Raw genomic sequence first — 25,496 nt, 5'->3', positions numbered from 1 at the left:
AGTGCCTAAATAAATACACACAGGATATAGTACGTCTCCACAATTGTATCCGTGTTGCACGCTGTTGTGCAGTAATTACCAGACAGAAGTTTCCAGAACTTGATTCAAATACCATCAAAGAAGGATCCCCTTCAAGTTCAATGGATGTCTCGCCAGTTCCAATTCCAACAATTGTCACTGCTGAGACATTGATGTTGATTTGTGTCACTAGACTGAGATTGAAATAAATGTTTGATGATGTTTCCCTTTGAGCAGCAAATCACCTTCCCTTTGATTGTGGCAGTAATTACAAATGAAAGATTTTCTTTCACGGTGCCAACCTTATTGAGCTTTTCAAAGAACTCGAACGAGAAAGAACTAGTTCTCGTCCTTGCCAACCACAAAGACTAAACCTACTGACAGAATGTTCTGAATTAAGAATGTAAAATAACAACTCCATTCTTTCTTGTATCTTGTGGACAGTCAAAGCGCACTTGTGCAAACCTTAAAATAGGTCTTCTTTTAATTCTAAGCATGTCTGTGCGGCACATGGGTTCAGCTTCGGGTGTTGCCATGCCAACTCGATGTGGAACTGTGTTGGGTGTCGGACTTTTCAAAGCATTGAGGAAAACTCAAGCAAATTAAAATGAAACCAAATGACATTCCGGCTTGTGCAATTCATATTTTGAACGGAACGTCTGGAGACGAATGTTGTTGTATCCATCCATCCATTTTCTTTACCGCTTATCCTCACGAGGGTCGCTTTTTCCAAACGATGGGCGAGCGGCTTTCGTGACGTGACCTCCGACATCAACATATCAAGTGAGGAGTTTTGCAATCTGAGTGTGGTTATCAAATTAAGGTTGAGTGTTTTACTTTATTTACGTTTATACCATAGGTGAACGTCTTTATACTGTATATCCAGCTACAGCACAAGTCATCTTCACATTATGCCAGAGTTATGAAAGACTTTTGTATTTGTTTTTCTATCAATTAGTTATTTTTACGTTCGCACATTATGACATAAGACTATTCGGACATTCTTTTTTCACAATTTAGAACACGTTTCCAGGTGACTTAATAACATTAATGACATGCTTTCGTCAAAATACCCCAAGATTAAGAATTCCAGTTAGTACTTTACACCCCCAATTTTTTGCCTTGCTGGGATTGGCCCGTTTTGATGGGAGCGTTCCTGTCTCATGAAATGAAGCCGCTGCTCACCCTGCCATCCGTATTGCGGGGCCAATGCAGAGTGTGGCGGAGCTAGGCGATGCTGAGCCCAGTCTAAAAAAACGAATCAGAATCAGAATCAGAATCATCTTTATTTGTCAAGTATGTCCAAAAACTCTGGACTGCAGGCAGGCCAGTCTAGGACCCGCACTCCTTTACTACGAAGCTACGCTGTTGTAACACGTGCAGAATGTGGTTATGTATTGTCTTGCTGAAATGAGCAGGGGCGCCTATGAAAAAGACGTCGCTTGGATGGCAGCATATGTTTCTCCAAAACTTGTATGTGCCTTTCACCATGAATGGTGCCTTCACAGATGTGTCAGTTCCCCACGCCATTGGCACTAACACAGCCCCATAGCATCACAGATGCTGGCTTTTGAACTTTGCGTCCATAACGGTCCGGAGGGTTCTTTTACTCTTTGGCCCGGAGGACACGACGTCCACCATTTCCAAAAACAATTTGAAATGCGGACTCGTCGGACCACAGAACACGTTTCCACTTTGCATCGGTCCATCTCAGATGAGCTCGGGCCCAGAGAAGCCGGCTGAGGTGTTTGACTTTTTTGCCTCCTGTCCCAGCTTTTTGGGAACGTGTTGCAGCCATCAAATTCCAAGTTCATGATTATTTGCTAAAAAAACCCAATAAAGTTTGTCAGTTTGAACATGAAATATCTTGTCTTTGTAGTGTATTCAATTAAATATAGATTGACCATGAGTTGCAAATCATTGTATTCTGTTTTTCTTTATCTTTAACACAACATCCCAACTTCATTGGAATTGGGGTTGTAAAATTTGAAAGTGATTCTTGTTGATTCTCTGTTAGCGAACTGTCCGCACACGGTAGAGAATGGTAAAATAAATAAATCGATGTTTTCTCCAAGACAGAACGCCAAAGGGGTGTATTTTGTCAGCCTCGCTTCCTCGTGGAGGAATTTTCAATCAATGTGATTGTTCCCCTCTCTGTGCCAAAGATAGGACTTTGGTCACGCGGGGGACGTTCTCTGAGCTTCGGCTTCGGCTTCAAACACACACAATGCATATAAGCTATATTTGTGCTCTGTTTGCTTCGCTCAGCCCCTGAGGGATCATCTGACAAACACGTGTATTTGTTTTGAAAAACGTGGATTTAACCTCTCGTTTCTCATGAATTAAAGAAGTGTTTTCGCTCTACAGGTATAATAATACAACAATGGAAAAAAAACCCCAACCTTTTATACTTTATACGCAGCTGTTTGCTGTCTGCTTCTTGGCTTCACACATGGGAAAAAAAAAGAGCTATCAATCGTCAGACGGATACTGCCTGTTAGATATTGTCTGCATACGCTGACGGCAATTAGCATTTATTTCAAACAAGAATTTTTGGAAGACGCGGCCTCATGCAAACCTTTCTCAAGAAACTCTTCCGATGAGTCACCGTCAGGCCTTTCCTCTCGGCTCCAGCGAAAAGGAACGGGGCCTTTAAATGTCAGCTGTTCTTGTCAGCTGCGTTGAGAGAGAAAACCTCTTTATCAGGAAAGCGATACATCAAATCTTCCCGTCAGTCTTCAGTCTCTGGACATTTCGGACAATTGCCGCACGTGATCCAACAGCTCGGCAAAAAAAAAAAAAAAAAAAAAAATACAAAATCTTGATATTTGTTTTAAAATAAGCTAACTTCAGACTACAGACCAACAATTGGGGGGATTTTAACATTTAAAATGTCAGTGTTATGATTTGAATGATTGAGTCACAGACATGTCAAAGGTTAGTCACCAAAAATGGATTTGACTGCAGTATTTTCAATTTTGTTGGAGTTCAGACTCATCGCCCTGCGCACCGAAAGCGTCGTCACACGCGCTCTGCATGTCAGCGTTTGGTTTCCGCCATTTTTGTTCGCCAGATCCGAGCGTTTCCGTCTGCGACCCCCTCACCAAATCTCGTCCAGACGAACGCCCCACATAAAGACGCGGTCCGACATCTTCCCAAAAGAGTCAGACGGTCGGCCACGTGTCGGCGACTCGTAGTCGTTTCAAGCGATGCCGTTGACGTTATCCGCGCTAAAGCTGCGATGAATTCATTCAAGACAACGTATTTGTCCCGGCGACGTGATCCGGTACGAAGAGTTGATTTCTCAGGGATCTGGACTTGACTCCTTTATTTTTGGGGTGACTTTTGACTTTATTACTGTCTACTTTTGAAAACAGATATCTGTGCTTTCTGTCCTGCAGTTCCATGATTAGCCGTTGTTATCAAGGTCAAAACAGGCTCGTTGCGACCTTTGCGGATGACGCCGCGACTTCGAAATCCTCCTTGATCGGGATCTCACGTCAGATGTCACAAGGTGGCCGAAATCCACACGGGCGTTGACGTTGAACTGTCGCGAGAAGCGAGATGTTCCCCGGCCGTGGCCTTATCGAAGAGGATTTTTCCATTGCGCCAATATGACTGTTGTGTATTTGGCAGTCCGAATTCATCTTTACTCAAGTACTTAAATACGAAGAAGTCAAGTTGAGCGCGAGAGCTTTTAGCAGTCTTTATTTCCCCCTCGTTTTTCTCCCACACAAATCTCTGTACTTGTACTTAAGTGGCGCGCGTGAGAGTTGATTCGCCACCTCTGGCCGGGCCGCCCGTCACGTTGGCAGGGAGCGCGCTCGGTGCACGAGCCCGGCAGCGGGAGCGCGCGCAGAGGAGGAAGGAACGAACGCGAGCAAGGAAGGAGCGGAGGCAGCGCGCTGGACCGCAGACGGCCGCGGATGAAGGGAGGCGAACCTCGCTCGCGTGGCTTTTTCCCGCACGGCGTCTTTCTGGCACTGCAAAGGAGTCGCTCGACAACGATGCTCCAACTCGTGCACCTCTTGGCGGCGTTGGTGTGCGGCAGCCAAGGTAAAACGCGCGTGCGTGCGTGCGTGCGTGCGCGCGCGCGTGCGTGGGCACGGGAGGCACGGGAGATTGCCGACTTTGTGGGCAACTTGTTTTGGGGCTGGCGATGGAGAGGCTGGAGAGGACCGGATTGTGGACTGGACCTTGTTTTGTAGTTGCATCACGTCTTTGCAGGAGTCAGGGGCATTGAAAGGTGGGCGGGGGGCGCACATGTTCATTTTCACGTTTATTTCCACTATTGCGGTAGACCAATGCGTGCAACTTCACGTCGCAACGGAAGCATTTGGAGTCGCTCAATTTGGGCAACGTGCGGCCCAGTGTCGCTCTCGCAAGCGTGCACGAAGATGAACCCGAATGGAGCCATGGCGCGCGCGCGATGCTGCAGTCGCCGTCACGGGCGCCTTGCAGAAGTTTGGCGGTGCGGTGCGAAGCCGCGTTACGTGCGCGTGCTTTCAGCAGGCTTCGTGACGGGAGACTCGCAAAAGAAGGCGAAAGCGCCATGGCGTCAACTTACTCGGCGAACTTAAAAGCACCTCGTAGCCTGACGTCGTGCCGATCAGGCGCCGCCGCTTTCGCTCGACGGGTGTGATTTGCAGTGGCTTGCCGGCACGCGACGGCAGGGGGCGGTAGAGGGCCGCCAAGTGTTGCGTCTCGGCCCGCCTCAGGACACTTCATTAGGTACACCTGCCCAGCGAGGCTCTCGTTTTGCATGAGCGGAATCTCACCAGAGGAGGAACGACTTGGTATGAAGAGATTCTCGGAGCACTTGAAGCTTCTGCTTGTCACTATACGTCACTGGCATAGATGAACAAAAAAAGTCATTTGCGGTGAATTGAAATCGGATCATTTCCTGATGATCTCTCGCGTCACCGATCGAATGAGATTCGAGCAGCGTCAACATCTGCTCACAGTCTCATAATAACAACTGTTGTTGTTATTATCGTGCTCACTGTTGACTGACTCTGCCAGAGATGTATTCATTGAAGTTGGTTTGTTGTGGTTTCGGCATCACATTGAGGATTGTTTGTCTTTGTTTGCTTCCTTCGGTTAGCGCCGCAAAAGTCCTAATATCGCAAATATTACAAAGTCCTGCCAGTCCGGTGCCCGTCAAACAAATGGTCACAACGCCGCTCGCGTATTGGATGTCATTGGATTCGTAGCGAATGTCGTGTCTGGCCTGCGGCGCCCCAGTCCGAAGGTGTACAGCGACTCGACTCGGACCGCTGCTGCCGTTTGATCGGATCGATGGTTCGCCGTGTCGTCCGGTCGACGAGGTCTCCGGCTCGCTCGTTGGGAGTCGAAGCCCGTTCGACATTGCGTTGTGCCCATGAGGTGAGGAAGAGTTTGGGGCTTTTCCCGTCTGCGAGTCGAGCGGACTAACCGGAATATGTATCGGCTTTGTTCTTTTGTTGCGGTGCTCTTTCATCACATTTTGCCAAGCGCTTTCGTCATCTAGCATCTATTCACGATGGCAAAAGTCCACTGTAATTAAGCGACGAGACAATACGCGCGAGCGAATGTAAACTAGCATCAGAAAAAGGGCTGATCTTGAATCGAAGAGCGAAACATTTCACTTGGAGAAGAACGAAATCATCACACGGGGATTGTTTTTCTTGACTTCGACGAGCGTCCCCCGCAGCCTCTCACGGCAAGCCTTTTTCTTTTCGCGATCCCAGTTTGCAAACCTCTCGGCGCTTCGCATCCTTGAAGGTTGATGTATTCGCCTTTTACCGACACTTAGTAGAACGAATTACACGCTCGCTTGGGCTCGCCGGGGACCCGGCAATGTGATGTTAAGCGGCCTAATTAAGATATTCCGCCGTACGTCTCGGGGGGGGGGGAAATGTCAGTGGCTCCGGGTTTCAAAGATTTATACCCCTGCGCCGAAGTGTCTCTCGTTGCAGCCCGAGCCAGGGCCGAAGCGCGCGTCGGAAGTTTTTTTCGCATCACGCCGGTGCGAAAGGAGCACGACCGCACGTGCCTTCAAATTACGGCAGGGAGTGCATATTTACGGGCGTCCTCTTCGAGCGTGTAAGGTTTGAGCCGTGCTCCGAGAAGTACAGGGGAGCGGAATGGCAAACGCGCGCGCGTACGTATGGGGGGGCCCCATTGCAAGAAGGGCTGCAGTCAGCAGGCCTCTACATTGTCCAAAGGGCAATCTCATTGTTATCGTCCTGCTTTATTTCGGGAGCACGTGTTTGTACCCTTTAGCGCTCATTTCCCCAAGTTTCCCCCTCTGCATCACTTTGCACGCCAGTTCCATTACGACGCCAGAATCCAAGCAGTCACGGTGGAAATGAAGTTCAAGGAACGCGACGCTGTTAAATGATTCAAGCCTTTTCCGTGTGACGAAAACGTTGCCCGAACGCCTTGTTTCAGCTCTTCCGCAGGATGCGACACAAAGCGGTCGGACTTCTCAAGAAAACACGCGGCGTGTTGAAACAAGTTGTTCACGGGGGGATGTTTGAGGTCAGCGGCTGTGCAGCGCTTCGGAAGAAGGGATGTGCCTTGCTCAAAGGCATTTTAAAGGCGGTGCAAGTTGTGCAGCTAAAAGGATGAGCATCAGCGATTAGGAGACCTGTTCCAAATATTCACACTTCGAGAGAAGCGTGTTGCCTTCGGTCGTGCTGGAAACAAGCAGACACGATAGCAGTCGGCGAGAATTTGGCACCTTCTCAACGAGATTTGCCACCGTAACGTCGTCTGCCAGCCTTCCTTCTGTTCTCATTTTCCAAGACTCCCCGTCGTCACGGAAGCGACTAATGTTCTCCGCGGGGAGCCCGCCGCTTACCGGAAGGCGTGAGAAGAGCGTCTTGAAAATTCATTCATTCCCGGCCAATCTGATTGCATCTCGTTAAAGCGCGTCGCCAGAGATGAGCTCCAACTCTGTGGAGTCACACTGAGCCAAAATTAATCAAATGTAATTGGACGGCGTTGAGAGGAAATCAGATTAGAGCCGACTGATGTGATCGGAGGAGGCGGCTTACTTCGGTATTAGCCGAGTAGCAAACACTTCGGCCGCCGCGTCGCATCCCAAAAGTCTCGCTCGCGGCCGAAGCGTCGGGCCGCCGCCGGAAGCGGTCGGCGGGCCGTGACGGTGAAAATACGCACGCTCCGTCCGGCGTGTGCGAAGCGGCCCATGGACTGCCGTTTCCCCCTTCGGATTCCGAACAAAAAACAAGCTGCGGCTCCTCGCTCCCGGAGTGTCGTCGCTGCTTTCATTTCACAGGTGGCGAATGCTTCGTGCTTTGGCGGAGGTCTGCGCTCGCTGACAACTCTTGTTTATTGTTCGTTTTGACGGCGTTCGGCGTTGCCGTCCGCTGACACTCTTTTAGTCCGTGTGCCTTTTCGAATGGATTTATTCAGTCGGGCGTACAGAAGATAAAGTCGCAGTTCCCCAACAGGTGTCCATATTTGCTGGCAAGGTGAAATGTTGTCCGTTTGTATTGCTGTTGTTGTGAAAACCTCATTTGAAAGACTCGATTTGATTGGATTCAGTTGAATGATCTGTTTGAAGTCCAACGACTCCAATTTGCCTGATCCGATTGCAATGGTCTTTTTTTTTTTTTTAAATCTTACAGGCAAGTGAACTTCAAACTCTAAAGCGGAGCTCCAGACTAAGTTTTTCATTCGGAGCACAAACAAAATTTGAGGGGCGCGAACGTGTGACATGTGTAACGTGACTTGCAAATAAAATATTCACGTTTCCTCTCATGTTCATTGGATTAGTGACAAATATTTGGCCAACGAATGCAGAAACTACAGTACAATATTTTAAATTCACCTTTTATTGCGTGCGTTTTGAGACAAAATGAACCAGTTTTAAATACTTAACGTTTAGGTCGGCAGCGGCATTATTATCTGCAACTTTTGTGTTGCCCGCACGTCGTGGGCGTCGACAGCATTCGCGGTTGATTGAATATTTGTTTTTTTCCCCAAGTAATACCTCAGTCAGGCAAATTCGCTGAGCTCGCCGTCTCAAAAACAGAATTTGCTGCCTTTCTTTTGCCACAAACTCGTCGGTTTGTCTCCTTTGGCACACTCGGTTTACTGGGGAGCGAGTGAGCACTGGCAATCCTCTCGGCCGTTGTTCGATACGTGCGATAAGCCCAAGCAAGACCCGCCTCTTTTCAAACATGAACCATTTGCCTTATCAAATAATATACAGTCTTGCTAAAAAATATTGGCACCCCAAAATAAAAATATCATTCTCTCGCTATTCTTCAGCATTGAGCAAATATAAATCATTTTGTTCACCCTAATTGCCCTAAAACGGGAAAACTTCGGTCTGATTTCATGCCAGATAGTCAAGAAAAGAAGCATAATATCGTTTCATACGGTCACGGCTGAGCTTTGAGCACGACTGTGTCTATCGATCTATCGATCGATCTAAATCCTTACGGATTGAGCTACTGCCTCGCCACATATGCGTGACGATAACGTGGATCAATCTGTCGATCGGTTTTGGAACACCGCGGACTGCCTCGCTTGCAGTGTTGGCCTTTGAAATTACAAACCGGGCTTCGACATCCAAGCGGAGAGGCTGACGTCTTGATTTAGTGGCGCATCAGACAGAAATGGATGATAAATTGCTGACAGGAAGAGCGAGCCAAACGACAGACTAAGGTTGGAATGATGAGGACGAGGTATTGCGGAGGAGGCTGCTATTGACAGCAGCGAAGGCTTTTTTTTCCGCTTTTGGTTTTGATTGTGCTTTTTGGTGGTAATGGGTCCGTGGAGTATTAGCTGCAGAAGCTGCTGAAAATGCCGGCGCGGGATCCAAGACAGTGACTGATTGATTGACGTCTAACGACGAGAGAGGGTGCTTCAAGTTATTACTGGGATGCTTTGTGTCAAACAAAAAACAAAACAACACATTTTTGTTTTTCAGCCACAATTTGTTTCTTTCATTGCACCGTAAGCAAGGGTCTGCATTATGTCATTCTATCATGTATGCGGCAAGCAATCACTTTTTATCGGAAGTGAGACTTGTTCAAATGCTCTTTAAAAAAAAAAAAAAAAAACTCCGACCAAATTGATGTTACTAACCCTTCCCAAGACTCGCCCATCTGCCGTCATGTAAACAAGCACCAAAGATCATCTCCCGCACGACTTTATGTTGCTGGCTGTCCTTGTAGGATCGCTTCTATTTGGAACATGAAATGAGAGGCCATGTCGAAAAGACATATCCGATATCCTGCCAGGTGGGCAATATCCTTCTTTATGGGAGGCGGTCCTTAATGAGCGGCAGATGAGAGGCAAAGACGAAGTTTGCTTGCGGTGTGGCCGATCACTCTCGGCTCTCCTGATTGCCTCTTCGTGCCAGGCGAACTTCAAACAGAATTGCCTAACGCAACGTGGGCCAGCTTTTTTTGGTTTCTCATTTGACTTCCACTTCTGATTTCTTTTTCGTTTCGTGTGCTCACGCCCGCACTGTGCACGCTCCTCCCACGCCAGAAGTCTCATCCGCGAGGGGAGCGAGTCTTTTCAAGCAGCGCTATTCGCCAGTGTTTGAGACTGCCGTCCTCAATGTAGCGATTCAATTATGTCGTCTTTCGGTTGAGTTTTTCTTGCGTCAAGTCCTACATTCATATCACGCCGCTTTTAATTCATCCTTTCCCTCATAAACAAAGAACCCAAAGCGACGGCAGCGTTTGATCTCGAGGAATCCGACAGCTCATCTCCTCGGTCGACAAGCGATAAAAAGCGAGGCTGGCCTGAGTCCCAAATTAATGGAGTACCCCCGCGCGGTCTGGGAGTTTCATTTGGAACCGTCACGCTACATAAAACCGCCGCAGAAATGAGCAGTTGACGGAGGGCCCCCAGGAGTCGGAGAATAACCTTTGCGTCATGCTGCTCCTCCACCTGTGCGTGTCCCCTCCGTCACCTTCATTCTAACACTACTACTTATTGTCTGGTTGTCAGGTTGAAGATTCGAATTTCACACATGGAAATGCTGAATGAGATGACGCCACAGCCTTTGTTTGGAAACAAACAAGGAAATAAAAAACGCACATCACTTTTTTTGTCCGTTTCCCCTAAAAAGTCAGTCAGCTGGCAACTGTGGCAAATTCCGAGTGACAAATACAGAGCGTGGCCCCCCCCCTCGCCTCCCCAACCACCCCAGGACTGCTTTAGTCTTATCATTATATTTGCAAAGGACAAGATTAGCCATGGTAACAGCTCAGTCACGACTGCACGCCTCACAGCGAGGATTACCACGATGACTAACCACTTGACGCACCGGACACAAAACCGTTCATGTTGCGCCACAAAGTCGACTTTAAAAAGAAAAGTGGCAGCTGTTTGTGTTCATGGCAAAGCCCAGAACACAAACACATATTTAGTGATAATAACCTCCTCATCTTGTTTGTCTCACTTAAATCATAAGCACAGTGCTATTATGGGGAAAATTCCGCTCATTTTTTGTTTTTGTCTTCATCGAAGTGGTGCAAGGTTTCACACAATCCGCACCAGGACGCTGCTCGACCTTCAACTAGTTTGAATTTTGCTAAATGCTTTCTGGTAGGAAATAATGAAAATAAAAATGTCACCATTATCAATTATTTGTTTTAATTGTACAGGCAATTTTTCGAAACCTTTTCAAAATTCCAAATTGTGTAAACAAGTGTTTAAAAAAAAAAACCCAAAAAGAAAAGTAACCAACACCCACAGTACAGTAAATATACTGTATGCCGCTAGGGTTGATACCAAGTGACTTGGCGCACGATGACAGTGGAATCTTATTGCTTTCAAATGTGCATATATCACGTCCTGCAGTATTTCCCAACCTTTTTTGAACAGATCGCATGGCACACTTGCAAACCAAAAGTGTACTGGAAAAAAATGATCTCATCTCAGTTGACTTGCAAATGTACTTAGAGGGGACATATTTTGCCAAACCAACTTCCATCCATCCATTTTCTGAGCCGCTTCTCCTCACGCGGGTCGCGGGCGTGCCGGAGCCTATCCCAGCTCTCTTCGGGCGAGTGGCGGGGTACACCCTGAACCGGTCGCCGGCCAATCGCGGGGCACAGAAACAAACAACCATTGGCACTCACATTCACACCTACGGGCAATTTTGAGTCGTCAATCAACCTAGCATGCATGTTTTTGGGATGTGGGAGGAAAGCGGAGTGCCCGGAGAAAAGCCACGCGGGCACGGGGAGAACATGCAAACTCCACGCAGGCGGGGCCGGGATTTGAACCCCGTCCTCAGAACTGTGAGGCAGACGCTCCAACCGGTCGTCATCCACCGCGCGTGCCCCAAACCAACTTTTTCTAGTATTTGCAATGTAATATTGGGTCCATGGTGCCTCAGTCAACATGTGAAATATGAATTCAAATAGTCCCCGCATTCCTGAGTCCCAGACGCTTTTCTGCCGGGAGGCCTGAAATCAGCTCGTTGGAATTTCTAAGCGTAGATCTCCGCCGACCTCTCCGCTCCCGAGCCGGCGCTGTCGACATAACAAACACGTGTGCTCTCCCGACACGGAGGCAAGCAATCAGAGGAAAGGGGGCTGTCTCAGCCAAATATGGACAAAGCGGATACGAAAGTGGGTCAAACAGAAGTAGCTGTCAGGGGGGCCGTTTCTGAACCCTCGGATGACAAAACAAGGTGTTGTTTGAAATGAAATTGAGACTTTTATACTAAGTCCGTGTTAGAGAGTTACTCTATGGAGGTCGAAATAGACAAAATACGGGAGTGTAATGAGTGTGAAATGTTAAACACAAGCTGATATGCGCTTATTCTGTTGTATGAATGGCAAGAGATTGTGCCTTCTGCTGTTTTCTGGGAAAGAATTTCATTGTTCCGCTGTCGCTGGCATCGATGAATAAAGATGCATTGTTTGTAGTCAATGAATAACAATTTTCAGTTATTGAAGTGAAGTAGGATAATTGGCCGCTGCACTCCTGATGAGCTCTCCCGGAAAAACTCGTTGAGCCTCACTGTATATATGCTTCCTCTTTTCTTCCAAAACGTTTACAAAAAGCCAAAGAGAAAAACCTTCCATTGTATAAACCGGAGGTGGCGTTCGTTCAACCGTCAGAACTTGGCCTTTGGGGCCGGTGCGTCTTGGTTTAAGTCCCGTTAAGTCTGTTAAGATGCTGGTCCGCATCCTGACTACTCTCAAGGTGCCCTTGAGCAAGGCAACGACACTCTGACATCACACCTCGCGGTGCCTGCTTATGTCAACGTTCAATTTGTCGGTACTTACTTTTATCAACGTCTACTATTCAATTTACACTCAGCAAAGTGAGTAACATTTAATTAATAAACTGTTAGCAACTTGGCATAAAAAGCTGACCTGAACGAGAGATGAATGTCATTTTGTCATCGAGAAGTATCTGCACCATTTGCACAATTGACATTGGCCCAGATTATCGCACTACTAGTCACTTTGAACAGCATACATTTCTTGAAGTCTCTGCGCCATTTGCACAATGGTCACTGCACCAGACTATTGTTCTGTTAGTCATTTGACACTGCTCTAAATTGCGCCCCTATTTTTTTTTTTTATGCCATTATTTGATGATAGAATTATGGATGATCAAAAAAGATTCAATTGTGACAGCCCTATATTTGACCTTCTTGGTCCTGGATGTAAGATTGCATTCATAAGATGATTTATTGCACAACTTGGCTTGACTTGACAATAAGACTTGGGACTTGCTTGAAATAGTATGCAGCATGCAGGTATTTTTATTTCACATTCACACTGGGTGATTTTGTTCCCTAAAAGTTTATTGAATCCATTTTCGAGCCACTGAATCATTTCGGATCGTATCTTTCTAAGTGAACCAATATCGTCCTTCAATCGAATCGTTGCCAAAATCAATGATTACGCCCAAGAAATTCTTATTCTAAATGATTTGCCCGTCACAGCCTTATAGTTGAGCCTATTGGTACTGAAGGTGAATGTCACTGATGGTGTAGCGGTACACTCGCCTGACTTTTGGTGCGGGCAGCGCGGGTTCAGTTCCCACTCAGTGACGGTGCGAATGTGATTGCGAACGGTCGTCCGTGCGTATATGTGCCCCGCGACTGACTGGCGACCAGTCCAGGGTGTAGTCCGCCTTTCGCCCGAAGTCAGCTGTGCTAGGCTCCGGCGCCCCGCGACCCTGACCAGGATAAAGCGGTGTTGCAAATGGACGGCTGGTACTGAACGTAAGACTGCATTACAAAGCCGACCTCACGAGTCTCGACTCGATACTCGTGACTCGTTTTGACAAATAAGATTTGGGACTGCAAATTTCAAGGTTAATCCCATCTCTGTCCATCAATAGCACAGAGGGATGCAGATCCAGTCAGTTTTTTTCTGGGCAACCAAGGCAGATTTGGGGAGAACTTTCAGGAAGCTGTTAGCAGTGCAACAGGGAAGGGAACGGTGGAAATGTTTTTGTTGTGCGTTCCTGTGCAGCGCATCGTTGACAATCAATTATGTTACGTGATACAGACGTAATCCCAAACGCTGAAACGTTGTCAGTGAGCGATTGGAAATGCTTCCTATCTGACAGTGCAGCTCGGTGTGTGTTTGTCAAAGTTTATCTTCCACCTCTCCACATTGCATTGTCTCGTTTTTCACATTTATATTTTTACCCATTCCTATGACGCCATTTTACCTGCCGCTCGCTCTTTAACAAAAAACAGTTTAAAGGCTCCGATGCGCCAAACCTTCAACTCTTGATGCTTGAATCAGTTTCTTCAAGCGATAAATTGAAAATGTACACCCAGACGCACTCCCGAATGGGAAGAGGAGCTTTTTTTTCTAGATGCTTGAGTGGATTTGTTGGCGTTTTATACAGGAGAAGAAGGAAAAAAAAGCCAATTTGAGATGGTCGCATGTGACCCCCGTGTTAGTGTGCCAAGACGGATAGTGACTGACTTTTGTTTGCTGTTTAGGGCCAACTGTGCTGCCGCTAATCTACAGACTGCGTCATTTCCCCTCCTCCGAACGAGATAAGGGCGCAGTGGAGGAAAGTAAGAAAGTACGTTCACGTGACCACCAGATTTACGATCCGTTTCTAAAAGCAGGCTGTGGCGAATGTTCCCGGGCTGGCAAACGAGGCGCCCCCGCCGCGCCCCGGGGAAGCCTTCTGTAATTAGAGCGGGGAGCTCACCTGTTACCAAGCGAGCTCTGAGGGGCGGGACTGCGGCGGGGGGGGCAAGGAGACGAGGCGAGGCGGGGTCGCGGCGGGGCCGATAAAGAGGCACAGAGGAAGATGACCTTGACGCCGGCAACTGTCGTAGCTCCTTTGCGTCCGGAGTTTACTCATCTTCCGCCGTGAATATCGCTCCAAAACATGTATCCATTTCGCTCATGTTTCGCAGACTGCCGAGCTCGTCACGTGACCTGCTCGCTGCCTCGGCCTTGTAAAAACAAGCTACCCAAACAGGAATTGTCAGCGTGCATGTATTTCAAATAAGTACACAGGCGGGCGGATAGCGATCCAAACGAGCGGCACGCTCCTTCCGTTGGCCCAGTAAAAACACAATGAAATATTCAGCATGTCTCGCAGCACTTTGGGTTCTACCTGTCTCCGTTTCTCTTGCTGGGTTTGTTTATAGGAAATGAAAAGTCTCTGCGCTTGTCAACATCCTCATGGAGACATTCGCCGGGATCCGCCGAGATCCATTCCGTCGACAAAAGTTTCCGACCTACGCAGTACAAGAGTCAGAATTACAGTAAATATTTGTATTCCGAATACTTTGAGGCATATAAAACAACAACAACAAAAAGAGGAAGTGAGGTGGTAACGGAACGTGACGACATTGTTACGCCATTGCGCAATAGTCATTTTTAATTTGGGTAAACCGAGGACCCCGTATGTGAATTTGAATGGACCGAAAGTAACAAGTGACTACAAGTCTGCTGTGTTGTAAAAAACTAACAAAAACAAAAGTGCTACACAACAGCCAGGTTGTAAGCTCTTGCATCACCTGCAGCTCCTAGTAATGCAACAATTCTCTACCAGTGATTCATTTGGTGCACAAATGGGCTGTTTTCTTGAAAAATGTGTTAAAAGTAATCAAAATATGACAAGGCTCAAGGGAGAAATCAAATTCTACTTTTCCCCAGCTGGGATAGACTTTTTAGCAGCCCACTGCTTTTAATGCAAATAGCATTTGAAACGGGTCTGGAATACTGTTTAAAAAAACGACAGCATAAAAAGTGTGGATGTCAAAAATAATAAGGCATTGGTTTTATGTAGAACCTTTCCACGTACAGTATGCATAGACGCAAAAGAAACTATTTACAACTAGTCACTACATTTTTCTTCATGATTCCATTTCAGAAGTAAAAACGATTTCCTCCCCTTTGCGAACTGTGTCAAGGTTTCCATTTTTGAACATATCACATGAACGAGCTTCAAAAATTGCCGGCTTACTGCAGATTGCGCTTGTTTCGTTTTCCGAATGTGAAGATCAGCGTTCCCTCGATCACCGTTCACAGAAGGCTGTGATGCACCGGTAGCATTTGTTCAAAATAACTATCATTCACAGTATATAAGTGGTGGATTAGTTGTACAAATTGAAGACAACACATTTTACGTGGTCCTTGCATTGCATGCTTTGCTTTTCTCTATGCGGCCCTCAGAGGATAACGTTTGCATTCCCTTGGTATGAGTGGCATAGAACATGGATAGATTCTATTTCAATATAATGATCACTATCAACACATTTGAAAAGTAACAATAAATACTAGGCTTTACACGATCAGGATTTTTGGGACCGATCAGCGAGTTTAAAAATTCGATGACCGATCACAAGATGGACGAATGTGTCTCTTTACATGACCTGTTCATTTACTGTATATACTTGTGTACATAATTGCTCCAAAAATTATATTTACAATCAATAATGTATCTTTGTTCCTCTATTTATGCTAGCGAGGCATAGTGACAGACAGAACAAATGAAGGGTCTTCTATGAGATGGCAGGAAGTAAATACAGTAATGAATGTATCCGCTTTTTGTGACTATTTATGTTTGTTGGTGTGCCGTGAGATTTTTCAGTTCTAAAATCTGTTCCTTGGCTCCATAAAGGTTGGATAGGACTGCTCTCGTCGGATCGTGTATTCTAATCAGTCAGGTCAACCCAACATTACACCGTGACAGAAATAATGACTTCACCCACACCGAAACGTTAGAGCATGATTCGACAGAACGGCGGCATGTTTCTGAGCAACCGTTAGCGTTAGCACTAGCTTGCTAGGCTACGTAAGGTTTTGTCGCCTGCTCGCGAGCCGTATCGTATCGTGAACGTACCTCAAGCGAGCCTTAAACCAACGTCCTCTCCTGTCCTGAGCACCGGTGACCACCAGCACACGGTTTTCCCCATTTTGTTCTTAGAATACAGTCGGTGTGCTCCGCTCTTGTTGTCGTCGCCACGGTAACGAGGTTATCCTGTCGCATTTGAGTTGACAAGATAAAGCCCAGTGATCGTAAAAAAACGGGATGCGGTGGTATGCGGTATACAAGATTTTATGGCAGTAGTCTGACAGTGCAATCGTGAAAGAGCAAATTTGTCTTGTAGTCTGATCCGGGCATTACGTGTTGTCTGTCTCAGACGTGTTGTCTGTTCCACACCGCCGACATGTTTTTGTTTCTTTTAATAACTTTATTGGCCGTGAGATATTTACAGTACGACGTCAAAAGACATGCAACAAGGCTAAAAATAAAGTAGCGTTTGGATTCAACTATACTGTGCACGACGGCGAGGCGGAGTAAATGTCTTTTGCGGAGCCGATCAATGACGACGTTGATCGGATCGGCGAATTATGACATTAAAGCCGATCAGCATAAAAGGGTAATTATCAGCCGATACCGATCAGGCCGATAAAACTGGTGTAAAGTCTAATAAATGATGACAATTGTTATGGCCTAGTCTAGGAGAAGGCAGGTGCAACATAAAATAGCAATACAGTTACAGGTGATGAACAAAAAAGTCTTTTATTACCACACATGCACAGAAATGAATAACACATTTTTACACAAGAAAAATGACGTGCTCCTATGGGGTTAGCCAAAGTAACAAACAAAACACATCTAAACCGTACGTAAAATGAAATGAAACCAAAATACATTGACTGAACCTGACGTCCTAGCTAACAAAAACAGGAACTGAAATGGGAGCTCGCCCTAACTGCTTTGTGTTCTTTATACACATGGATAACAAACCAAAAATAAAATCTCAATTACGGAAAAACACAAAATGCTCACTGAAATGGGATGAAATACACTTAATACTAACTTAAAACAACAAACCCTAACTAGCTTACGAACGAGGCGGTATAGTAGCGAAAAACATGAAATGCCGCCAACGAGGCGCGATGTGCTAGCTGTCAAACGGCGGGATGTGAAGATTAGCGTCTCATCGCAGCAGCCAATCAGCAGATGCCAGACGGAGCCAATCAGCAGGGCCTGTTCTGGGGAGGCAATTAGCCAATCACTCCCCCCCAGTTTCAAACCCTCAACCCCTCAACTGAGAGGCAGATCTTTTTATTGCAGACACTGTAGTTTTTTGTTGAAAGCAGGCCATGTCCTTTATTCAAGGTCGCAGTTATTAAAACCAAATACAAATCCTGATGCATCATTAAAGACATTTGTCAGTACAGTTGCATGCAAGGGTTTCCTTTTTTGCTCGAGCTTCCCAGAAGCCGCATCGGCGTGTCATTGGATTGCGCAGATTTGCTCAAAAAAGCACACTGTCGTCATGTAATCATATTAGCGGAGGGACTATTTTATGACCAAAATAATTGGGACAGGATATTCTCGTCGCTGCAGGGATTAGCAAATAAAAACATACGCCTTTCAATGCTGATATATGATGAGGCTGGAGATGTCCCATTTTTATCCTTTTAATCCCAGTTGTCTTCTCCTTTTGCACTTTTGTTACAGTTAGTTGCTTTCGCCTTCCTTTAGTGCTTGCGAGTCGTGTCCAGGAACCGGAACCGTCCTCCAAGACAGCGCGCTCGCCAAACATCCCGAACACATGTTGAGTCGCGTTCATTAGTCCTGCCGTTGCGAACGGTTCATGAATCGCGAGCATCTGGAAACGCTCTGAGCTCCGAGCGCAACGCGCCCCGCTGGCCAATGACCAATCGGATTGCGGCGTCCCATGGCGGCGCGCGATGCCAGAGGCCGACAAACTCTGTTCGTGGTGGGGACTTTCAAATTGAAATGTGCTGATTGGAACGTGTTGTGACATTTGCTGGAGGCTAATGGGGCTTAAGTGGAACCCTGTAAATTGTGTTATCACCTTTTCTTTTGGACAAGAAATTATGATTATTACTTTTTAATGATTTTATGATTTTGTTGTTGTTGTTGTTGCAGTTCGAGTTCTTTTCTCTTTGGCTTGCTTGCCAGTTCAGGTCGCTCATGTGAGTTTCACAATGTTGCTCTCGCTGTCATTTTGTCGTAAAGTTCGTATCAGTGAACCGGCCCTGTCCGTGGTTGGCTACTCGCAAATTCAGCTGTTCGGCACAACTGTCGTAAGATCGTTGCCGGGCAGGTGCAAAGTTTAGCCTGTGTTGTTAGTGAAAGTTCCACAGTCTTGGCCGCACGCATATGTGTTTGTTCTACTTTGTAGGAATAAAAAAGCTCCAGCAATTGCAATCCATTTATTTGAAGGGCCATGTTGTCCGATGATATTTGTTGTTATTTGAAATGATATTTAAGTGTTTTAGCGTTTTATATTTATGGTTTGAACAATTGATATAGGCAATTCTGAACATTTCTTTGGTCATTGGTGTCATTTACTTGCATTTTCCTGTTAATCGAGGCAGGGCTGGGTTCCTCTTTCGCCAAGAAAAGTGCAAGTTTACTGCGTGTGTGTAGCTTTGGCTTTGAAAATCAATTTTTTGGATTTAACGTCCGAAATGAGGTGGATCGGCAGAAAGCAAGGAAGAACCCGCAGAATGACGGTCGCCAGATTGAGTTTGCACACCTGCACTTAAGACGGAAAGAGACGAGCCACGTTTTGGTTTCGGGACCGTACGCTCTCGGGGGAAATCGCCGGCGGGCCGAGCCCGTTTTCTGTCGCTCCTCCGTCCACCTGCGCCACCCTCTGCCCGCCCTGCCACGCAAAAACAACGGTGCCGCAATCAAACCACATCTGGCTGGAGCTGCCTGTCTTCAATCCACGTGTTTACCTGCAATGTTTGTCCTGACAGCTGCAGCTCTATCGTCCTCATTATCGCAGACCCTCCTCACAATCCCCCCCCCCCGGCCATCCCAGATTCAAAAGGCCAGTAGTGAGGACTGACTCAAATCAAAAGCGTCGGAGCGCTCTGAAGCTCCGTAGGCCGCTCGATAACGTTTAGACGCTCGGATGCAGATGTGGTCGTGTTGGGCAGGCGCGGCGGAGGCGGAGGCGGAGGGATGCTGCTATTGATGACTTTCTGCCTTTTCTGGGTCTTCCTGTCTTTCGTCTGCACTTTATCAGGTGTCTGGATTTTGCATCACCCTCGCCTGCTGTCCTTCGTTTAATTTCCGGCCTTCTTTCTTTCCCCTACCTGCAAATACCCCTCTTCATTTGCGGCCAAGAGTGCTCCATTCATATTCAAATCACTCTCGTTGTCTCTTATCCTTGTCATGTATACCTTCATTCCCACATTTTGCATCACGCAAATAAATGCCAGCGCGACTTGTGAAGAAGTGTTTTCTTCTCCATCAGCAAATTTCTCGCACAAGCGCGCACACCCTTGAGCAAGACGTAACAGCCCCAGATTTAATCCCCCGTTTTGCACGCTGGCCAAAAGTACAAGATCAGTAAAGAGGTTTTCTGGCTGCTCTGAGTGACAAATGTGTATTATTTGCCGCTGTTGCCGTGCCGTACGTACGACCTGTTTATGCAAAAACCTGCACGCGACGTTTGACGCCTTTTGAAAAGATGCAAAATGTTCACACTCACTTCAGTGTGTAGTGAATCCTATCTTCCGTGTTTCCTCTCTCCGTTTGTCTCCACTTGCTATTAACATATTTGATTGCAGGCAGCAGATGTGCACTTGTTACAGCCTCTTGTATATACAGGAGCTCAAATGCGTGGGAGTGAAGATCTTTTCCATCTTTTCTTCTCGTCCTCTCTGTTGACAGTGATTGAGTCATGAGACCGCACCGCCGTTCTTTGATGCCCATTTCTTCGTACCGTATTTAAAGTGTCCACAAAGTGAAAATAGCTCTTCTAAATTTGTCACACGCAGAGGGGAGTGTTGTTAACAACATTGCCAAGTTTGTTTCAGAAAACAGCAAGTATATTAAACGCGGCCGTCGCCTCTGCTCTCAAACTGTGTGGGCGTGTCTGCTCAACAGTGTTGGGAAGGTTCATTTTCTACGTGAACTAGATCAAAGTCTCGTTCACCGTTCCAAAAATAAACTAGTTCATCGTTCACCCCAATATATTGCTGACAGGCTATTACTCTCCAAATGCAGGCATTTAATTTTCCCATCTTTGCCACCCATTCAGTCCACACTTTTGCTTGAATATTCTTTTTATTGATTTTTTTTTTATAAATGAGGAATTAAGCAGCGTCTCCCTCACAGTTCTGAGGACCGGGGTTCAATCAATGTGTGGAGTTTGCATGTTGGGTGGGTTTTCTGCGGGCATTCCGGTTTCCACCCAAGTCCCAAAAACATGCACGCTAGCTTCATTGACAACTCTAAATTGCCCGTAGGTGTGAATGTGAGTGCAAATGGTTGTTTGTTTGTATGTGCCCTGCGATTGGCTGGCGACCCGTTCGGGGTGTGCCCCGCCTCCTGCCCGAAGATAGCTGGCATAGGCTCCAGCACGACCCTGGTGAGGAGAAGCGGCTCAGAAAATGGATGGATGGATGGGGAATTAAAACAAAAACAGGGCTTTTGTCCTTAATGTGCAAACAAAAACATGCAACACAGTGCGACAAGATTGACGGTGAAAGGACATTGATCCTCACAGAACATATTCACTCCCATTTGCGCATTGTCCCTGAACGCACCTCGCGCACACAGGCTGCTGCGACGTGCCTGGCGACCGTAAACATGAACGGCGGCTGCCAAATACGGCGTTCATCCCCGACACGTGACGGCTCGTATTTAGCGTGTCCAGACGGGTTTTATCCTGGAAGTCCCAAACAAAACTCGCCACTCTTCGATGAAAAGGAAAAAAAAAAAAGAATGGGCAAAATGAGCTCTTCTCACTAACGTGTATCAGGCAAAAATGAACTCAGTTCAATTCACATTCGCCCAAAATATGAAGTAGTTCATGGACAACTTCTGCAGCTCAATGTGTGAAATGGACAAATGGATGCTACTTTGACGCGCTTAACGTTATTAAGCCTACACGTGTCTACATGTTTGAGCCCTGAAAATATATCCGCTTCAAGCCCGCGGGCGCTGGCCACCGGCGAGCCGGCGAGCTAACAGGCGCCTCTTGGTCAGCGGACGGGTGGCGGGCTCGTCTGCGGGGTCGCCTACTGCATCGGCCACTTAAATAACGAGACCAAAGTGTTCTGCAAATTGTGGCGTCCAGGGAAGATGCATTTTCGGGGTTTAGGCACAGCTAGCTAGCTAACTGCGCGCTGTAGTGGTAGAAATGGGCCTTGTAATAATTGCGAAGTAATTCCGCATAACCACGTGTGAGTTTTTGGAGTTGGGCAGGGGCGACTTATGCTCAAGTGGATCACTGGGCGTCGTTTTACCACACCCCAAATCAGGAAAACTGAAATGGTAAAAAAAAAAAAGAACATTATTATATTTCCCCAATTCAGTAGTACATACATTGCCCAGGTTTTCAGCAATGATCTATGATCTATATTGTCTATGATTTCATATCCCCCCCCCCACAAAAACAACATCATTATTATTCATGTTCCAGGATTCCAACCTTTCCCATCACAAACCTTTGTTAAGCGTACGGGCAAATTTGAACATCGGGAACTGTCAAAGAAGCGCACTTATTGTTTGGCTGACGAAAGGGCTGAAGGACGATTGCAACTTGGAAGAGGTCCAACCGTCTCGGTGTTCTTTGTGTCATTGCGGCTAGCAAGAATTTTGTCTCGTGTCGCATCGCACTTGAATTGTAGATACGGGCGGGAAATGGATTTCATCTGTTGACTCCCTTCTCAAATCTAATTAGGCTTAGCTTTGTAGGTTATGAGGAGAGATCATCTGTCCGCGTTTCGACGCAGCGTTCCTCGCACAAACGAGAGAGGAGAGATGAAAGGAAGGAGAGATTCGCTGTCGGCACTCTCGAGCGCTTCCCTGCCACGGAAAGCAGACGTTCATCACCGAATTGGCCCAATCGGTGGCAAAGTGTACAACTCGGAAACACAGGAAGGCCTCTTTTTTTGGATTTTGTTCTGGCTTGATTTTTGAGTCAGCTCCAGCATTTTGATGTTATTCGAAGCTGCTGTTTGCTTACAAAAGGGAGGGATGTTCTCCACGGGGAATACATTCGTGCTTATGACTCGGGCGTGTTTAGTCTGTCTCCTCGTTGTCCCTTTTTTCAGCAACGCCCCTCTGGGCCGCCGACGCATCGCGTGCCGTATCGGTCCCGCCCGGCTTGCCCGTCCGCCGCGGGCCGGTCAGGAGCGTCCGCGGTCCGGCCGCCGGCTGAAACGGAGCTAATTGCACACATCCGAGCTCAGTTACGCGGAGGTTCCAGGATGAGTTTGTGGGATTTGACGCCAGCGTTCCACCGTGGCACCCGATGACTGCGCCCTTGTTCGCCGGGCATTCCGGATGGCGCGAGACTGCTGCCCACTGCTGGCTTACGTGCAGAGAATATGTGACAGACAACGATTTTTCAACTTGCGGTCGGATGTCGAAGTGACAATGACAAGCTGTCACTCTCAAAAGTTGTATTGGGATTTGACTTATGCCATGTTTAAGAAAAGTTCGTTTTTCTTTTTTTTTTTTTATTTTGAGCAATATTTGTTTCAAATAAAACACATTTTCATTACAATTGCAAGCTGCAATGGCATTGTCAAGTATCAGTAGTCAGTATCAGTGCGGACGTCAATATAAGTACCAAAGAAGGTGGTTTTGGTGCGTCGCGAGTCATCGCAGTCGAGTTGTTGAATTGTTCTTTGGCCACCGCGTTTGATTTCATTTGTGACCCTAAGAATATATTTTGTGGACACAAGGCCAAAACATAGAAAAATCGAGTGATTTGTGAATATTGTGTGTCATGAGTAGCATGACAAGTCGCTTCAAACCGCTCCCTCAAAGACCCGACAATCATTTCCATAGAACATGTGTAATCCACGCTGTCATTGCGTGCCAAGAAAGATGAAAAGTGAGCCCTCATGGACGGGCGAATGATAGATTAGCCGCCTGCTGCTTATCAAACACTTTCAACACAAGCGGCATCATTTGCCTCAACTTTGATTTTCTTTCGAGCAACTTCTTTCTTTCTTTTTAAAGCAGCAAACGCTTATTTTTAGCCACGCTTATTTTTACAAATTGCCACGAGAGCCACTTGCGTTGTGTCGCTGCCTCGCAGTAAAACGTTCTGCGATGGATTTCAAGGAACGCGTCAAAGCCGGCTAATCGGCTCAGCCCGGTTAGATTTTACTCACGTTGCCTTTTCCCGCTCCTCGGTAATCATCTAAATCTGACAAGATGATTAATCGTGATCAAACAAGGGAGAGATTAGCATTTGTATGTTCCTTGTGATGCTGCTGTGCAGGAGAAGGACTCCACGAGAAGGTGCGCGTCTGCGCCCGGGAGGCAAATGTTGCTTCGAGCCGATCAGGAAGCGGGCCGCGCGCACATACGCTAAAGGTCTCGTCGGAATGTTTCCGAGCTTCAAATCAGCTTCTGTCGTTGAGCGCATTGGAGCATTCATGTTGTTCAAAACAACTTTAAATGCACGTTGAGCGGCGCAGACCGGCTCGACTCTCCCTTAATGATTTGTCCTTTTCGATGATTTGCTGCTCACGTCTTATCCGCAAGTGTCTCATTGATCGGCAATTAATTCTAAAGAGTAAACCGGAAGCTTTGTAGAGAAGCATGGGAGTTGGGGCCACAAAACAAACGACTTTCTCGCTGGATGGGAGTGAAACCAGTTTGCGTGCTAAACTGCAAACGGTTCTTCCCGCCGACGCTTTTAGGGCCGCGTAGCCGCCATTTTTTCGGTCAGTCCGTCGTTATTTGTATGGTTTTTTTAGAGAGGTTACGATGCTGGGTGAGCCCTAACCCTAACCCTGTAGCTCCACGCCGCGTTATTAGGATTGCCACATAGTTCCCAGGCAGGACACGCCCTGCTCTAATATGACTGGCTCCAGGACATGCACTGCTGCACTTTGATCGGCTGTTGTGTCCCTGTAGAACACGCCCTACTGCTTCCAGACTGGAAAAAGACTTCAGTGTGGCGGCGTTAATGTTTCCTAACCCTAACTAACTAAGCCTAACCCACCCTACTCCTAACCTTAACCCATCCTAAACCATCTTAAGCCCCAACCCTATCCCTAAACCTCTTAGTTTTTATTTCCTACAAATGCGATCCGAGTTTTGGACGGTCATGTCGTTACATCTGCGTAGCCTGCCCTTCCCGCGACGCAGGGGCCAATCATGTTTCGGGGGGGGGCGTGTCCTGCCTGAAAACATTACGGGAATCCGAATGACTTTCCCTTCGCGCATCCGTTGCACCACAAGATGCCAAGGGAAACATCCGGTCGCAGTTTCTGGCAGGGTGTATTTTAGCGTAACACACATGCGCTCTTTCCCAGACAGCAACGCTAAAGTTAAAATGACAGGATCGTGTTTTGAGTGCGTTACAATGCATCTTTGTGTTATTTTGTACAGAGATTTAACTGTTAAAGCGGTGTCGCTTTTAGTCATGTGTTTACTGCGGCTCTTGGTGGCAATGTGCCACCATTACGCTGTATAGTTAGTGTGACGTAGCATATTAATACCACTTGAGGCCAGTAGAGGGCAGTAGTTGCGTGAATGCCGGCCGATCCGTGCGCTCCGTAGGCTGCGTCAAATGTGCAACGACGTCATCAAATGAAATAGAATCGATCAGGGCTTCACTAGAAAATTCAGCTTCACGATTCCGAGGTCGTATTGTTAACTTTGGAACCGGTTCCCACCGATTTTCCATCATGATCCCGACGCATAAGTCAAGTCTTCAATTGGCAACAATAGTTGCTAACCTGTAAATGGCAACTGAGGCAGATAGATGTCTTATTGTTGATATTATGTATTTTTAGAGCCTCTTTATGATCATATTCAGTCCATTATTTTTCCGTCACAGCGGATGTCACTGAGACGCTTTGAAAAATGATGCTTGAGGTGACTCCACGTTGAATCCTAAAGCATTCTGACACGAGAGGACGTATTTGGCTGACTGAACGGGAGCCGGATTGGATCAATGGAATTGTTTGCGCACTTTGCCTGCATTTGGTCGCACCGGCGCGGTCGCAGTCACCTGATCGAAGGCG

At 46.9% G+C, this 25,496-nt stretch overlaps 1 protein-coding gene across 7 annotated transcripts in view; it reads left to right on the top strand.

Annotated features, from left to right (window-relative positions):
- Positions 1–3,893: 3,893 nt before the first annotated feature.
- The window catches only part of LOC133412270 (neural cell adhesion molecule 2-like), a 182,940-nt gene continuing 161,337 nt past the window's right edge, over positions 3,894–25,496 (top strand). For all 7 annotated transcript variants that reach the window (XM_061695345.1, XM_061695343.1, XM_061695342.1 and 4 more), the window contains exon 1: positions 3,894–4,074. In XM_061695345.1, coding sequence (XP_061551329.1) covers positions 3,945–4,074 — 130 coding nt within the window. In that variant the 5' untranslated portion in view covers positions 3,894–3,944. The remainder of the gene's footprint in view (positions 4,075–25,496) is intronic.

This window comes from Phycodurus eques, chromosome 1 (assembly GCF_024500275.1).
Source record: "Phycodurus eques isolate BA_2022a chromosome 1, UOR_Pequ_1.1, whole genome shotgun sequence".
NCBI lineage: Eukaryota > Metazoa > Chordata > Actinopteri > Syngnathiformes > Syngnathidae > Phycodurus > Phycodurus eques.
Note: the sequence above shows the minus strand (reverse complement) of the source record. Positions and strands in the feature narration are given on the sequence as shown.